Raw genomic sequence first — 18,447 nt, forward strand, 5'->3', positions numbered from 1 at the left:
AGGGAACAGGTTGAGTGGCACTTGAGGTGAATTTTATTTATTGCCTTTAAATTGCAGAGGCTTTGTTCTTGAGAATGTATGTAGACAGATAAACCCTTCTTTGAATAAAGGCCGGGGAAGGGCTTGAGTGGAGAATCAGCCTCTAGTGACTAAGTTGTCGTTGTGTACTCCTTTATTTTAAGCTTCATCCCATTTAGTTTGATGATTATGTGCTAAAAAGTGGAGAGGAAGTATTGGCAGGTGAGGTCACCTTTCTGAAAAGAGAGACACAAGAATTATCCTGTGTATTTTGCCCACATATGTGTTAGCTTACGGCTTGCTGTGCTGCTAAGGACCTCTTACCGTGCTGATAAGCAGCCTGCCTTGAAAAATCACACCTTTTTTTTTTTTTTAAATTTAGGTACTTGGCCATGCTGCCAGATGTTTTGTGTTGCTGAGGCAATGCAAAGCAGCTGGAAAATTGCCTCTTAGCTGTGTTCTGCAGTATATTGGGGCATCTCTTGTGCTGAATGCTGTACTATATACAAAGAAAGAGAGAAATACTGAGCTTATTTAATTCAAACTGATTTCTTTAGCTGCTGAAATTAGATGGTATTTGGATATCCTAGTTTAGCTCCACAGATGCAATTAAGTATCTAACTCTGCTGATTTCAGTGAAAGACAGATCCTGTCAAAGTACTTTTGTAGGTCTGAATCTGAGCTGTGATATTTCTGCAGACTATAACAAGTTTCTTTTGATGCTTCCTAGGAAATAAAATGCTGGGTTTTGTTACTGATGATTTTGTTTGTTTGCTGTGTTTTTTCAGAGCCTAAACATAAAGAAACTCTTCTCCACCTTGTGATGAAATTGGGCTTGGTTAAGCTTTCCCAGTTCTTAGCAGCCCAGCCTGGAGGGTCATCAGCATTAGCATTAGCTAATGAGGACGGAGCAACACCATTAGATTTGGCTTTGCAAAATGGGCACTCCAAACTTGTTGAGGTCTTCACAAAGTGAGTATAACGCTTTGCTGCTTCCTCGGAAAAACTCCTATCAGTTAAGGGCTGTGGGGAGTACTGTTGTTTTTCTCAAAAGAGTTGCCTATTTTGTGTTGGTTTCTGTTGCTTTTTGCCATTATTACCATTTTAAGTGATAAACTTATATTTACAATTAAAGGAAGTTTATGATGTGTGTCCTTCGTTACATTTGAAAGTCAATTAATAGTCAATTAAGTAACAGAGGACCAGCTGCACCATCATGTACCTCTCCCAGCACTATTGCAGCTGAATCCCGACACATTACCAACAAGTAAAGACATCCCTTAAAATGTATATAGAGAAATATTTAGATGCAAACAGAACCATAGGACCTGACTTCCACAAAACCTCGGCAGACTTTGTGACCTCTGTAAAGCTCAGGTTTGGGTGAATAAGGGAGAGTCAGCAGCAAAGCCAGTTATAGCTGCAGCTATAACTCTGTTTTTGCCGGAGAGCTGCCACACTGACAAATGACTTAAAGGACAAGTGCTTTCTGGCATGTCTGGAGTTTCCTCTGTACAGACCTGAGGACCTGTGTGGTGTGTGTGTATGTCCTGGGGTACCAAATGTTCAGTATCAGATGCTGCTTCTCACTCTTGGCTTTTCTTTGCAAATACAAATGCGGAAGAACTGAGTTACATTTTTATTTTGGTATGTGGCTCTTTCGGTTCTGGCTCCATGCATATAGTTTATGTGAGACTTACCCATACTTCAGTTTAAAAAAAAATATACAACACTGGTACAGTACATTATGTTATGAATGTCTCATTTGTTTGTGACATCCAAACAATGCTGTATTCCCTTGAGATACTTTCTGTTTTTCACTGCCGTGGGATAACAAACCTGCTAGCTGCCAGTTGCGTCCTACTGCTATATATGGCAACGTTAACAGGAAAAGGTACTATTGCTAACTTAGAGCAAGCCGTGACAATCCCTGTTTCTCCTTATTGCTGTTTCTGGCTTATTTTACTAATGAATAACCATCTAGAGCTGACATTGTTTTTTTTTCCCTGCCGATGGCTAGAAGTAGCTGCGTGTTCTTAGGCCTGAGCAGAGTCATTGGTAAGTATTTGTTTGCCCAGCTGTGTTTTCAGTGGGTGTTTCAGATTTTCTGCCTCCAGTTTTTGCAGCGGGTGCATTGGGACACTGATGGGCCATGCCGAAGGCGAGCAGGAAGCTTGCTGCGGTTGTCTTTTTGTTCTACCTGTGCGGGGAGCATCTGCTTTGGTTTAAAGAGCATGTTGTTCCAGTTTCCAGGGCAGTCACTCACTTGACATTTCAAGAGCGGAGATCAGCGAGGGTGCTTGTGTGCAGTTTGTTCATTCATCAGGAGCTCTGACGCTGACATTTAGCCACACCGCACAGCACTTGCTGGAGTCGGACATTAAGCTCTTCAGAAAATACTTCTGGGACAGACCTCTTCTTTACCAGGTAGGTACCTGTCTAGCTCAGGGCATTGTCACAGATTTTCACATTGTGAAAATTTCACAAATTGTCAATAATTTCCAGCTACAGATTCTTCAGGCTGGATTTGTTTTTCTTGAGTAGCCTTTTAGTTTAAGCTGCCTGTGTCGCTAATGGCCAGCGTAATTGCAGGATTATTGTTGTGGGCTTCTACTTTGTGTAAGTGTAGCACATCGTACATGTGAAGCTGGAGGATAAGAGACGTTGAGAACTTTATCAAAGCCTCTTTTACCTCCCAAGTTGTTTTTGAATCATTGTAGGCTCTACAGTGAATATCTTTCCCTGAAATCTCTGTGTCTTTAATTGCATTGCCATTGTGTTCACGTTGGTGCTTTGAAATATTTAATTTAGTTCCATTCTTTTGTCTAGTAGTGTAATGCCTAGGAGCCTTTATCAAGAGCCAACCCCAGTCTATTATTTACAGCAGAAATACAGAGTACAGACTTTTGCTATAGAGTTTAGTTATGGTGTAGTGGGTCTTTATTTTACTGTAAGGTGTCTGGAGCACTGTTGTGATATTCTTCAGGACATCTCTCAATTTCAGTAAAGTGAGGAGGAGAACACTTGAAAGCACAAGTTCATTAACAGCAATGCAGGTCCTCACGTTTTTAGATTGAGACTGCATGACTATATAAAACTAGTGAACTACAAACACTAAAAATACATTTTTCTCTTTTTCTGGTCTTAAAATACAGCTTTTCTTTTCCATGCTTAACTAGAGGTTTCCTTATTTGTGCGCTCATTTTCCTTGAGTTAACTTTATTGCATTCTGCATGTTTTTTTTTTTTAATTTAGAACATGGTCCATGTGTTATGTTTAGCACAAAAACTTAAGGTGTGATGTGTGGTATAGTCCTTATGTATAATCTCGTGTAACTACACTGCCAAGATTTTGATTTGTTCCAACACAAATAAGTTATTCTGTGTTTGTAGCTTGCAGAATACATACAATTTGTGTGTGGCTTTTCCATGGAAACAATAGTAAACCCAATAGCAAAAGCAAGACTGTAATGAAGAATGCATTGTTATTTATATCATTGGCTCTTTCTTGCACTCATCAAATCCTTGTTCTTCTTTCAGTCTTTGAAATGGAAAAAGAAAGTGTGGTATGTTAGGTGTTTGCATGGCTCTCAGAGACAAAGACTCTTAAAGGCTGCAAAATTCTGCTCTTGGTATTTTCAGGAAAAAACCTACTGCCTTTCACTTGTGGGTTTCCCTTTTGGTTGTTCCTCTAGTTGTAGTAGTCTAGATCCAATATTGTGAGGGCACTATTTCCCCCCTGCCCAGCATCAGTGTTGTACTACTTTTAATAAAGCAGAAATAAGCCAGAATAATTGGGAAGATCACATGGTTTATTTATCACATTTATCACAATTATCAATTTATCACATTTCCTATAAACAGATATCATTCTGAAGTGTATGTGGGGGGATGATCAAACTGTCATGTTTAGACTATGTATTATGTCCAAAAGGTAAGGTAAAATTAATTTTCTTTCTGTTGCAAACAAGGACTTGCAGCCCTTAGTTGGATCCAAAGCGCAAGGTGGGCATTAGAGATTTCATGATACATAGTCTTTTTAAAATAGAGGTAGAATTTATTGCTGTACTGGAGTATTCAGCTTATCTACAGCTGACTAAGACTGTACATCCAGTTTCTTGTATCTTGAGACTGCATAAATGACCACATTGCTATTTTAGACTTAGGTCAGAAAGACATGGACAGAGAAGGAGCTCGTCTCAGTTGTGGTGGCATGCAGCGTTGGATTTGTGTGTGTGAAATGGATGACTTAGGGAGCAGCACAAACTATTTTTGCATTTATTCATGCAAGAAAATCTCAATCTTTCTCAAGTATGTTCTTCAGTCCCTGTTCTGTGGTTTCTTTTACTCCCTTGACTATTCCTTACAAATCTTAAAAGAGTAATGGAAAAGTTAAAAAACCCGAGCTGTCGGTAAACTAGTGTTACCCATACAGGAGCCATACCTTCACTGGAACCCTTCAGGGGCTCTGCAGTTCAAAAAGTGTAAACCCACAGGTTTTGTGGCTCTGCTAAGCAATACAGAGGAGAGATTTCTGAAGATGATGAGGAAGAGCATGGAATTGCTTGAACTGTGTGCAACCTCCTTGGGGCAGAAGTCGCTGTGGTGGTGGCAGCGCCTGTCAGGGAGGCTGCATGGTTTGTTGTGCACCTCCAGCAGAGCCCTAAGCAGCGTGTGGAGGTGATCCGTTCGGCTGCCTCAGTTGCTGGAGGCAGCACAGCCAGTGCAGGGGAGAGATCCTCTACGAGAGGAAAAGAAATCTGGGGACTAATGGACACATATGAAATGGTGTCAGGGTAATTAAAAAAAAAAAAAAGAAAGGACAAACCAGGATAATAATCCAAAATGATTATTTATGATAATTTAAGTAATTTTTGTTGCCTGGTGGTGGACAGATTTAGTAGTTTCCCAAGGAGGAGTTGACTTATTTCTGCCTGGTAGGTGTGGGACTAGGAAAGTGTCTCGCACAACAGCAGACGAGCAGAGAAAATTGCAACTAGCCCCACTGAGGCGGGGGATATAGCTAGCTTGACAGCTGCTGGCTTTCAAATCAGTTTGGCTGCAATATTCAGCCCAGAGTCATCCCTGACTTTTTGTCTTGTATTCAGGTTACCATGTCTTTTCCCTGTTTGCTGCTCTGGCAGATGACAAATACACAGGCAGCCTAACTAGAGGGAAATACTAGAAGCAAGCAGAGTTGTAGATGAAACCGTGCAAAAGGAGACATTCTTTCCTCCACACCCTTTGCTTATAATCTTTGAAGGTAATTGGTAAAATAAGGGACTGGATCTTAGCTCCCTCTTCCTTTTGAGCAGGAGTGATATAGTCAGTGTGTGTATCTGAGCGAGGGGCCAGCCTGGCCAGGGGCCACGGATGCGGGGAGGGAGCGGCTCCTGCCTTCCAGGCTGGATTTACTGTGTAGTCAGTGTTTAGTCCTGGTTTAGGCTCTTTGTATTGCCTATCCGTCAAAATTGCTCACTTTATAGGGATGCTTTCAAGGTTAACTAGACTTCTGAACAGAGCCGTTGTGCAAAGCTGCTGCGCTGCTTTTCTCATAGAGAAGGAGGTTATAAACAATGAAGTACAAATGTTAAATCTGATCCTTTAGATCCCTTGTGTATTGTAAGCAGGAGGTAATTTCTCTCTGTAGTTGAAAATATTTTATTGGTTTCCCTCTTGAGGAATTGCTGTCGGTTTCCTCTGGAGAGTAACTGATAAAATACTCTCTTGACTCTCCATCAATCATTTTAGTATTGCTTATAACATATTTGTTTGCTAGTCTTTGATATTGTTTTTGAGTTTTCAGATAAATGACATGGGCACCAAATACAGTTACTGTAATTTTGATTTTTTTTTTTGTAGAGTATTAATTCAAACCAAGTTGAGACAGTGGAAGGTCCAAAAATGCCCTGCAGTACAACAAGCTCTGTAGAAGGTACAGTTTTTTATTCCATAATGTTGCAGTCTTCAAAAGCTCTGGAAAGCTGGCACAGATTCATACACTATTTATTTATCCAGGAAGATCACATGTTTCGTATGACATTAGAGACCTCTGAGTGGACAACAGTGGAATATGCAAGTCGTACACTATGAGCATTGTGTAAATCGTGATACTTGTTCACAAAATATTACGGCATTTATAGTGGCTGGAAAAGCCTTGACTAATTTTATTGTAAGAGCTAGAAAAATGTCAGAAGGTTCCAGGAGAGGGCAGTGTTAAACTGAATGAATGTTCCAGCCTGCAAATTCCAGTAAAGCCAAATAGTTCAAGTTAATAAAGATAGGAGCAGAGTAACATTTTGTATGAATAGTTTTGGGATCCAGGCCAGACATCTTAATGTGGCAAAATTCCCATATGTTTCAATTAGACATTCAGTATTTTGGTGAGCAGTTTACCTCCGTAAGGATTGCGGGACTGCGCTTGCTGATAAGAATGTTCTTTCATTACCAAAATACATCCCTGTGTACCTCAGAGCAAGCATCTCTTAGAGCTGAAAAGAAAATCACAAAAAAAGGTCATTCTTCAGCATCAGAAGTATGACACTTTGGGCATTTACATATGATTGTTAGGAATTAATTAAAAGTTTTCCTCAGTTGGCCATTTGCTTATGTGGCTGGCACTGTATATTTGGATGAAGCAACAAGCTGAGACCTGTGAGCTCTGCGAGAGGCTCGGTCTTGCTCAGTGGCTGTGCTGGAGGCAGCCCTACGGAGGGCAGCAGAAATGCGAGCACCTGCATAAACTGCCGACAGGATCAGAACCAGACTGAGGGAAAGGAACGGGACTGCAGTTCCAGGTGGCATAGCTAGTAACTTTAAGTGAATGGATAAAGTAGGGACACAGTCATCGTGTAGCTTGTGGTTAAACATGTAGGCTGCTGTTGTTAGTGCTAGAAAAGGAGTTTTATACCCAACTTCTCCAGCAGCGTGCAGGCAACAAGTCTTCTGTCATTAGAAGGTAAATTTAGAGGTGATAAGCAGTTGTTAGCAGTTGCAAACTGTGCATCTGTTACTGTAAGTGTAAGTGGCAATTTACCATATGAGGTTTGTGAATGACACTGGTGACGCAGTGTGCAAATGCACTGACTCTGGGTATTCATCTGAGTGCCGTACTCTGACCAACATGATCTTTATGCTGCTCCTTGGGGATAGAAATTGAGTGGCCTGGATTGGTTGCACTATATGTGGCAGTAGCTTGGGCGATACAACTTCTAGGTGATGATTACTTTGATATTTTGCACTAAAAGCAGTTTTAATTCAGACTGACTTGGGACAAACAGATAATGAATATCAGTGGATATTGATAGTCCAGAGACAGAATCACCAGTTCAGGGTGTCTAGTCATTTTGGATTCTGGTTGTAAAGCTTCTCGTCCTCTCTTTACGCCAAATATATTTGGCATAGATATTGGCATACGCTTTTGTGCCTTTATGCATCAAAGTTGTTATTTAAAAAAAAAACACCCTCATTTCAGTTCAACAGCAAGAAAAGTATGCCACGTTTTGGTAGTATCCAGGACCTATACAAACAAATTGTAGTAATCATGCTTGCAGTTATCTACTTGTAGACATGAAGGCCTGTAACTATTGTTTGTACGCTGATGAGCAGCAAAGTTTTTTAATCTTCTTGGGTTCTGATATTGTCATTGGTTACCATATTCTATAAATGAGACTTTTTTTTTTTTGCCTTTTTGGTTAACCCCCACCAAATCCAAAAACTAAAAAATCAAAAATGATCATTACTAGTGACTAGTAGCCTGTCTTACACTCCCCATTTGCCAGCATTCAGGAGAGCAAATTTTTTAATCTTCTTGGGTCCGAAAATTGCATTGGTTTACCATATTCTAAAAATGAGACTTTTTTTTTTTGCCTTTTTCGTTGACCACCACCAAATCCAGATACTGAAAAATCATAAATGATCATTACTAGTGACTAGTAGCCTGTCTTACACTCCCCATTTGCCAGCATTCAGGAGAGCAAAAGAACTTTTTCAAGATTGAGCTAAAATTGTTGCTGCTAGAAGCAGAAATGATATGGAATGGTTGACAGAGTACTCTTTACTACATTCTCAGTTGCATTCAGTGAACTCCTTTATGAAGTGGCTGCTAAGCTCAGGACATTAATTTGGTACATTCATGTCATGAAAGGATCCCCCATAGTTTTTAAAACTGCTGCCATTCCAAGAAGTAGTAACTACTCACTTCTGGGTGGGCCTAAAGTCAAGATTAACAGGCCTTTAAAACACAATGGTATCAGAAGCCCTGAGCTAATACTGAGTAGAGGTTGCTATAGCAGTATGTTGCTTCTTCTGAAATGCAATCATACGAAAGCAGTGGGTCAGTGTAAGGTGATGCTACTAGCTTAGCAGTGAATCTCCCATAGCAACTTAATTAAATTCAAATACATGGAGTGATACATTATCCAGTGAGAATGCAGAACAAAAGATGAAGTAGATGGTATTTTGGCTAATTCAGTAGTTGTGCTTTTTGTCTGTTTTCTGACCTTGAAATTCCATGCCCATGAGTTGGCTGAATACTGTTATCTGGAGGATAAGCCATTTGCTTCTACAGAATATTAGGTATAGAGCAAACAGCTTTTTATTTCTGAGAATTGTGAAACTGAATAATAATAATGCCAATTGCATGGCAATACTGTAAAAAATATTTTCCCACTGAAGCTTTTAAAGTAAGTTTCTGCAGTTACAGTTACAGAAGAAATAGTCTGTTCCTTCTAGCTGAAGGGTGATGCTTGGGATGCTTTGTTTGACGGCACTAGTGATTTTGTGCTCTGTGATTGCACTCTGTTAGAATGCAAGGGGAGGTATATATGTGACTGCTGCAGAAGGTTAATTGAAGAAGGTGGATTAATTAAAAATTAACGATTGAGATACTGATCGGCATGGACCCAGTCCTGACTCCTGCCAGCATCTGGGGGCACTGCTGAGGTCAGGGACAACAGGCGCACTGATTGCAGTGGGCCCATAATTGCATCCCAGAACTTCATCTCACAGAGACTTGTAGGTTAGGTAGGGTCGTTGTTGCTGAAGATTGTGTGATTTAGATAATAGGCAGCTGTCTTTGAATTGTTTTTCCAAAGATATATTGATACAGCTCTTCTTTAAAACTTGAGTATAGATTTTGTGCAATGCCAAGAAAGGACAGAGATCCCAAAACCCCGCGTTCCTCAAGGCAGTCCCCCAAACCACCCTGTACTGGCTGCTGAGTCATACTTAGCTTAACTATTTGCTGGAGCTGGAGAATGGAGAGGGATTTGTGTATCTGAGAACAGATGTGAACCTTGAGCTGAAAGATTCAATATAAAATGAAACATATTTACCAGCATAACTCTGGCTATATAATTGTTATTTAAAATATATTTACTAAATAATAATGTTCCTGGAAGCCTGGGTGTTGCTGGTGTTCATTTGCATTCCTGTAGCCAGATTACTCCTCTTTGCTGTTTCACAGCAGTCCTTGAGGATGCGTTTGGGCAAAACTTGCAGAGGGTAGTCCTTGTTTTGCATGTGCTGTGTCCTTCGCCACAGCCCTGGGAAGAAACCATAAAAAAAAGAAGAGTGACAGAAATGAAGTTATTTTTTAGTTTTTGGGGTGAAAATGCAAGGTCTAATTTCAGAAAACGCATGAAACCCTGCAGAAGAGAAGCAGAGCCCAGCTGCTCTGGAGAGTTGATGTGAGGCATGGTGCTAGAACTGTTGATTTTCTGAGCTTGTGGGGGTTAATCAGCAGCTGGCTGACAAATCATCGAGCTTGCCTAGCCTGAACATAACTGCGACAATAACATAACACTTGTTGTGCATCCAGCTCATATGCTGCCCACGGGAACGCTGCTGTGGGGAGATGCATGGGCTGCCTATGTCCATTGTTCTGGCTTGCCTGCCTGTTTGCTTCCTCCTTGTGTCCCCCCTCCTATTTGAAAAAGGAGAGAGACCAGCAGCAGAAACCAAAGCAGACCCAAACTGAATTTGCTTGTTATTGAAAGCAGGAATCTTTGCTTTTACAGGTCCTGTGAACTTGGCATCTGACGAATTGTCCCAGGATGATAGGAAGGTACAGATTTCTCCTTATACAAATAGCTAAGCTTCATTTAGGTTGAGAAGCAGCAACCTCTGCTTGGCTATTGGAGCACCTCCCAGAGCTAACAAATAAATAAGGTGACTAATGCCTGCCAGACAACATTTCCTGCCCATTCCTATCCTGCAGGAATAGTTACGTGTGTAGATGATTATTATTTGAAGGAACCTGTTACGTGGTTGTGGGCCAGAAAGCTGGATTGGAGAAGCAAGCTCTGCTTTTGGACCAGAAAGCTCTTGTGTTTATGGTGAACCTTAGCGCCTTCAGGGAGCTTGCAGCTCAGCTGCCAGTCTGGGGAGCACAACCTGTTTTCCACAAGCTTCATCCTTGGGACAGCATGATTCATTACATCTGAGGAGTTGGTCTTCGAGAGAGACCTTGTGGGTAACTGTGAGTCCTTGACTGGAATTAACTGGAAAAATGCTTGATGTAAAAAATGTGGCAGTTCCCATTGTCTTCTGCATGGAGGTATCTAACAGCTTTTGGGAGGGACCAATATTTGTGAGAATTATGGTTAGTCAGTTGTGTTTGATCTCTAGTCTTACATGTAAATAAAAAGCAGAATATATCTGTTTACAAAACCAGAAAATCTTTTTCCCATTTTGTCACCTTTTAAAGCAGGAGCTTGATTATTAGCTCAGCTGGCTATGAAGCTAAAATAATCATTTAGGTTGAGACAAACAAAATCTGGTAAAATCTGGTAAAGGTGATATCAGTAGCCAATGACTATTGATTTTTAAATAACATTTGAATTCAGTGGAATGATGTTGGACTGCTGCTTTTGTTAGGTCATTATTATAAAAGTGATGACCTGTAGTTTTTTTTTTTAAATTGCCAGCTGTGCAAAAGATTGACCATTTGTTATGCTGCTTACAGTGGTATGCCATATCTGTTGCATTTATTAAAATGGCTAAAATGAAGTGACTACTGCTTGATAGTGTTTGAACTGAATTCTGAAAGCCTATAGCACAGCTTGCAACTAAGCACAAATGCAACTATTTGTCTTCAAAGATATAGCTCAAGTTTTCTGTTTCTAGCCTTTCCGAGACTCTCTGGTTCCTTCTAAAGAAAATGAAGATCATGTCCTGTTGGGCATAGGTAAGAAATAATTAATCCTTTTGACTTCCCAAAAGCTATTGATATATACTGTGATGCCAAATACACACAAGGCAGCTTCTTTAAAAGAGGTGAAGGTCATTGATATTGCAGCCTAGCTTGGCAAAAGATCAATCAGTTATATCTATGTCAGAGAGGGAGCCTCTTTCAAAGCATCTCTAGTATAGATAGGTGGTGTATCCAACAGTATCATGATACCATAGGATTTTTCAGTAGTGTATTAACTGTTGTAGGAACAACAATCTTGAAAATAATTTCTGATAGAGCCAACATATGGAACTGAAGATGAAATGAAGCACGTAGAAATGTTTAGGTGCCTCTTTCTCTAATGCCTGAGCTGTTCACACCTGTAAATATATCTCACTGTGAGTGAGTTGTGGGGCTGGTAGGAGAATAGGGCCAGTTGCACTAGACAGTACATTTAGAGACTGAAACTCAGATGAAAAGGTGAGTATTTTCAAGTTTGGGGAGAGCTCCAAGAACAATGTGCAAACACGGGCTCATGCAAAGCACAGCAAGGCGGAAAAAGACAATGAGTAACTAAGTTCTGCTGGTGGGAGCTACTGTGCCAGGCAGAGTGCGCCAGGCTGGCATCCCTTGCCTGTGGTCTAGTGCTGAGCTCAGAAAGAGTAGCCCAGATGGTGGCATTCAGACAGCAAACATTCAGTTCGCATATGCAAACTTAGGTGGCTGCAAAATGAAGAGTTGCTCTGTGTGTGTGTAAAGGGAGGGGATATATGTGCATGAATGGGGGCGGTATATGTTAGAAGGAAATGAACTGATGTAAACTTAGATGCAGTTGTAAGATAAGAAGCTGGAAGATTATTTTAATAATCTCTCATTAAAATTATCATCTAGTTATCTATTATTCTAGTCATTGTTATGCCAAATTGCCTGTATTTCAACCATTTAATCATGTTTGTCTCGCTATTCCATCCAAGGAATACGGGAGCTGCATAAGGGAATTGGGAGTAGTAGCAAAAGTATTAGTATTCACAGTTATCCTGACTTTAGTGCTTTTGAGCATAGGACAGCGTAGCAGTCCTTGCCTTGCACAAAAGTGCAGTGCACATACATGAGATGTTATTGCCCATATGATCAAATCTGTTTTGTCAAGCAAGACCAAAGTATTGGACTGTACCTCAGTGTAGGAGGGTGTGGAGCCATTGGGGAGTGATTATGGTTTGCTAATCTGAAGGCACATCTGCTCCAGTCTTCGCTCCAGTTATACCATCTGGAGGGAACATAAGGTGGCTTAAAAGCTGACAGAGTGGAAGTTCTCCACCCTGAAATTATAGCTGATATTTCTTTTTCTTAGCCCTGAAATGCCTTTTCCTTCTGAGGTATCATTTGCATGCAGTGGCTGTGACAGCTGGAACAGGAACCAGGCGCTCTGGCTTCAGACCAGCTCAGTCTCCTCTCTGATGCTTGGATAGGCAGCTGCAGCAGATCCTGAGTCCTCTGCAGGGAACAAGCAAGCGACTTTGGCCATGGTTCATACTGTTAGTTAGGACAGGTAGAGTGTAGCTTCTTAGAGAGCTTTTGGGTAAAAAAAAAAAAAAAAGGTGAATCTGCATACAACTTGGACAAGATTTAGGTGCTTAAAATTGATTTAAATGTATTTTCTTAGGCATCATGTATGTATAAAGTAAAATTACAAATATGGATATAAATGCGTAGATGTACATATATCTGTACATATACACATGTATATAAATACCTTTTGTCCTGAGCACAGGCTCAGTTTATATTAAACTAAGAAAAATTCCCTGTTGTACCTCTTATCTGAAAAAGAACCAACTCTCTGTCTCTTCCCTAAATTCTAATTACCTTGTAGTACATTTAAGAAGTTGACTTGTTTGTGGAGAAGCTGCGGCGAAATTGGTTTTGGTTGTTTTAGAAGTAAGTCACCGTAACTGAGAATTTGGTTGCCCTATGTAAGGACTGGAGCATGGACTCGCTGCTGGCTGCACTGTGGAGTCTCCTTGCCCATCTCCCAGTTGCGTACTCAAGTTGGCTGAAACACTCATAACATAGACATCTGATGGGATTTTGCCATTGACCTCAGCAGGGCCTGGAGGGCTTCCAGTCAGCACCATGTGTGAGATCTGATGGGGCTGAAGTGCAGGTTGGGGAGTGAGTAGAATATCAGGTGTGCAATAGAAGGTGGAAGTGGGGAGGGACGAAGAAGGACGGAAATAAGAGTTTGGTGACAACCAGAAATTTATAAGTTGACTTAAGCTGGTTTTATTGGTTTATTTGAATGTAAAAATCAGTGTATGTTCTAACCTGACTCATATAACCATATTGCTAAACACTGTAGTTTTGGATTTGTTTAAACTACTTTTTAAAAAATTGTTTGCTTGGCAGTGTTGCTAAATGGCGTGTTTTTGGCAGGAAAAGCACACAGTGGGGGATAAGGAGAGAAGTGGAAATGGTTGTCAGTGGGGGAGAGGAAGAGCGAAAACAGCTAAGGGGGGTTGAATGAAGAAGAATGAACAGAAACGACCAAACTCTGGAATCTAACTAGGAAGTTGGATGCATAAAGCAAAGAGGACTTCTAAGAGTGAGAATGTGAGTGCTCTTTGGATGGGTACAAATTCCCCCACTTCTGCTTCTCACTTCTTTAACCACATGGTTCTTTCTTTTAGAAACCTTTACCAAAACTCAGACTCATCATGGAATGGCTTGGATGGGAAGGGACCTTTAAAGAAGCAGTGGTTCCTGGAAGGACAGCTCTGCTGTTCCTTCTCTCTGTTTTCTTCCCCAGCATGCCCTTTCAAGCATATCGACCGTTCTGGCTCTTCCCCAGCCTGCTGTTTCGAGCGTATTGACCGTTGTGGCTCTTTCCCCACACACAACAAAGTTTTGGGAGAATCTTTGCAGGGGCGCTTGCAGCAGTTGGTAGGATGCTAAAAGGGTACCAACTCTCCTTGCTCCTTGTCGTCTTCATCTTTGGGTTGGGACCTGGCTGCCTTAGGCACTATTTGAGTCATTCGTAGTTCAATTTTCAGAATTGTAGTTTATTTTTTTGCGCAAGAGGCTTCTCGTCCTCCAGGATTGCTGGAGAGCCCCTGGGGTCCCACCCCTGTGAGTGTCAGGGTGGGAAAGGGACAATAAGAAGCCACGTGAACTACAGTGGGTGTTTTTGGGTTTGCCATATTCAAGAATTGAAGCAACAGGAGTAAACTGTGGGGCACAACAGGATGCTAGACTAGGCTGAACAGGGGGTTGTACGGAGACTCCTGAGTTCAGTGCTAGTCACACCTGCCAATCGTCTTCCCTCCTCTCTCTGATTCCCCTGGAAATTGTTAGAGATCTGTTTTGTGTTTACAAGAGGGAAGAAAAAAAAAGACCTTTTTTTTTTTTTCATTGAAAGAAACACACTGGAAAGATTGAGAGACAAAAACAATATCCAGCTGGGGAGAGTGAATGAAAGAAACAAAATGGAAAGCAACAAAAAAAAGGATTTTTTTCCCCCCCTTTCAATATTAAGCATATGTATTATTGCCAGGCATTGTCATCCTCAGAGTCAGCAACCCTGTACATTTTGGGAGAGAGTCCAGGAGGTGACAGCTGAATGCTGTTACTGTTGAGCATGTGACAGTGTTAGCCGGGCATGTGTTTTTAAACATCTATAATTCCTTCCTGTTTTGCATAGCTGGTTTGGAAAGAGGATGTTCATAAGGCCACTTATAAAGCTGCAAAGGTTTCTTTTTTCCACTAAGAAAAGTCTAACCCCCAGTTTTTCTTCCAAGGAAATAGATTTTTTATTTTTTTCCCCCTTAAACTTCAGGAAGGCAGGATGATGATTTTTCAAAATATTTTCCCTGCTCTCCTAGTTACAGTGCCAATGACCTAGTGGTGTCTGCCTAATCTATTCTGTTTGCTCTGCTGGCAGTGAAAAAGTTCTGCAAGCCACATTTTGCAGTTCGAGAGATAAAAATACTGATGCCAAATTTTTGGCAGTTCGCTGTATGTGACCAGGCAGCTACAAAACATTTTTAGTAGAGTCTGCCCTTTGATTTTCATGGTGCCACAGAAATCCCAGTTTAACCACAGATCAGTTTAAGGAACAGACCATAATGATCATCTTCTCTGTGTAAACCAGTAGGGCTGCACTGTAATCTGCAGAAAAATCTGGTTTCAATGTTGCTGTTTTGTTTTTTTTTAATTAGATTTCCTTGCCATGGGTTGGTAAGACTTAAAAAGGTGGGTTTTTTTAAGATAGAAAAAAGCATGGTCCTGCTGTCTGGAGTCGTGCCTTTGCTCAGTTTTTCTTAGGTCTGTAAAATGATTATTTTTTCTACTTACTGTGGTCACATCTTTTGCTCCTTTTTTAGCGTTTGTTTGCTTTTGTTTTTTGGTGGGCAGAATGTTTGCATTTGGAAGTGTTTTTGCCTGTTTTGACATTGGAACTACAGGAAAGAATTTTATGATTATTGATAGATAAAAGTGAAAGTTACATGTTAAGTGTTGCCTATTTTATACAGTTACAAGAGTCCTGTGATTAAGGCTATGCAGATTTTTCCTGTTTGTGGTAATTCTTATCTTTTCCTGGCAGCTTTCAATCCTATGTGTATGGCAGCTTTTCCCTTGTGTATGCTTTGAGAGAGGTTGGGTGATCCAGCTGTAGCATCTCTAGTCCAGGAGCTGCAAACCTTTGCTTCAGCTTCCCTCCTTAACGGATTTACAGTAGGACCTTGGGCATGTCACTTATCTTTTCCCCATTGTCTCAGTTTTTCACCTGAAACAAGGAATACCACACAGAGTGAGGTGAGAAAGAGGCACTGCAATACTTGGGTAACTGGAGATACGCAAATACTCAGACTGGTTGTGCCGAAGAAGTTCTGGAAGGTCAGTTTGTGGTAAAGGAGGCTTTTTTAAAAACTCATTTTTGGTCAAAAGGTAGGTGGTTTGAAAATTGCAGAGAAAAATAATAGCTGAAGAAAACTGCAGAGTAGTTGCTGCAGCTAATGACTGTGGCAATTGCACTCTGCCCTTTTTTGCTGCAGCTTTCAGAGATCTTTATGTTGCTGCTTCTACTTATGCAAAAACCTTTTGCATGGTTCCTTGCACCTTGCAGAAGAGAGGCTTACCTTGGGGTTGATCTGTTAGCGTCCTGCCAGAAACACCCTTTAAACTACATTTAAACATGTCAGTAGTTTATTTCAGTAGATAAAACATGTTCTCATTTGTTTAGAATGTCTATAAACAACTGAATATTTTAAGATTGCAGAATAGTTGACAGCTACAGAAGATGTGGGAAGTAAAATCTTCCTGGGATGTGAGCCTGAACTGAGCTTAATTAAAAAGCCGTGGAGAAATCTGGAAGAAGCAGCATTAGGCACTAAAACAAGCTTGTTCTTGTTTCTTGGAGTTTCCTCCACTCTTGATTTTCTGAGACATTATAATTCAAGTTAACCTCAAAAGGAAGACAGAAAGAAAAATGAACAAGTTACAAACATGTGCTGTCTGGCTTCCCAGAACTTGTCCTCTTCCTCTGCCTAAAATCCAAAACAAATTTGCTCAACAAAATAATCCTTCAAGAAGAAGCTCTTTTTTTCCTGATGTTTAAATAAGCTCTTTTGCCTGTCTTCTGCCCGGTCTCATTTCATGCTAATGTAAATAAACAATCTGGGATATATCTAATGTCAAGTTACTCTTTAAATGTGAAATATAATCTAGAAATACATTGTGAAGAAAACAGTAGTAGTCTTGAAAGTGCACACAGGAACACATTTCTCAGCTTTCTTCCTCCTTGAGAGGCAGCCCTTCCCTTGAAGTCTTCCCTGAAACAGGGAAAATTGGATTTTTAATGAGATGGGTCTTTGGTGAACTTTTTGGTGGTGCAGGCTGCCAGCGTAAGTGTAGACTCAACAGCCAAGTCACTGGCGAAACTTCAGTAGGAGTGAGGTCCAAGTCAAACTTGGGTTTGCTTTCATGTGAGGCCATGTGCGCACTCTGTGTTGCTGGGGCTCGCACAGGCCTCCGTGGAGCTGAAACCAGGATGAGATTTTATTGACTCTAGCCCTTAGTTCTCAAGCTTTTCAAATAAACGCAAGGGAGCTTTTCATGAGGGTATGGGACAAAAAACGACGAGCTTTCCGTCCACACTTGTACTGCATATCCCAGCTAGTCTTTTGATGTGAATAGATACTGGACAAGGAGGGCATTTAGGCAAATTATCTCTTTATGTACTTTGTTGGAAGTGCTTAGTGGTTGTTTCAAGAGTCAAGGCATACCGACTGCTGTCACGTGAAAGTAGTATTAATGAGCTTGTTAGCCTAAACCACATCAGGTGAATGGTGCAGTAAAAAAAGGAAAAAAAATACACATCTGCAGTCAGTGATGAACCAGACATCAGAAAGGTCTGAGTTGGAGGAATGCTGTGAAATCCTCACAGTGGGACAGTGAACTGGACAACATGAAGAGTTTGGGACAAAGCCCGAGATAATGCAGTGTGCATGCCTGCTGGCTCTTTGGAGCTACATTGAGTCAGAATTGGGCAGAGGTCATGTTTTTGCGTCGTTTTTTTAAAAACTCTGAGCCCTTTTTCATCCCAATCTTGTGGGTGTTCTCCAAGAATCTTGCAGTACTAGTATCGTTTATGCAAAGCTGTTTCTCTTAGATTTTTAAAGGTACACTGCTCCTTTAGTTTATCAAAGAAACAAGATTTAAGTACCACCACTTACAAACAGTTGCTTTTCAAAAGAGGTAAGTATTGCTAATAGCTCTTTGTAGGATAATGCATCATTCATTGAATATCACGAATGTGATATTTTTAGCATGAAAGTGTTATTCTCGTTATAGCTGTTCTAACTGTAGTTGTTACCCTGGTTTCAAAGAAAACAGTAAAAAAACAACCTTAAAAATTAATGTCATAATTCACATTGTAATTAGAAATATACCTGCAGGGGAATAGTAAGGAGTTAGGTATAAATTTAGATGGCATAGTCTCCTCTCAGTCTGGATGGTGTGCAGCAAGCACTGTGATTCCATGTGCCCTGTCTGGGGTTGGTAAAAGGATATATCCATGCGGAAGTAAATGCAGTGGAGCATAAAAACACTTGGACTGGCAGTCTAGCTTAAAGCAATCCAGAAAGCGGCGCACACAAATTGGCTCTGCTTCTCCTGCAGCCTGCCGTGACTGCAGAGTGTTTCAGTAAACTCAGGGGTCTGTGTAGAACAGCGTTTTTGGAGATGGGTAGGGTAGCCTGCCAC

General features: G+C 40.8%; 1 protein-coding gene across 1 annotated transcript in view; it reads left to right on the plus strand.

Annotated features, from left to right (window-relative positions):
- Positions 1-18,447, plus strand: part of ARHGEF28 (Rho guanine nucleotide exchange factor (GEF) 28) — a 122,742-nt gene that overhangs the window by 33,519 nt on the left and 70,776 nt on the right. The window contains exons 4-8 of the mRNA XM_009327304.1: positions 807-990; positions 2,265-2,445; positions 5,880-5,952; positions 10,037-10,083; positions 11,145-11,205. Coding sequence (XP_009325579.1) covers positions 807-990; positions 2,265-2,445; positions 5,880-5,952; positions 10,037-10,083; positions 11,145-11,205 — 546 coding nt within the window. The remainder of the gene's footprint in view (positions 1-806; positions 991-2,264; positions 2,446-5,879; positions 5,953-10,036; positions 10,084-11,144; positions 11,206-18,447) is intronic.

Source organism: Pygoscelis adeliae, unplaced genomic scaffold (genome assembly GCF_000699105.1).
Source record: "Pygoscelis adeliae isolate BGI_AS28 unplaced genomic scaffold, ASM69910v1 Scaffold26, whole genome shotgun sequence".
NCBI classification, from domain to species: domain Eukaryota; kingdom Metazoa; phylum Chordata; class Aves; order Sphenisciformes; family Spheniscidae; genus Pygoscelis; species Pygoscelis adeliae.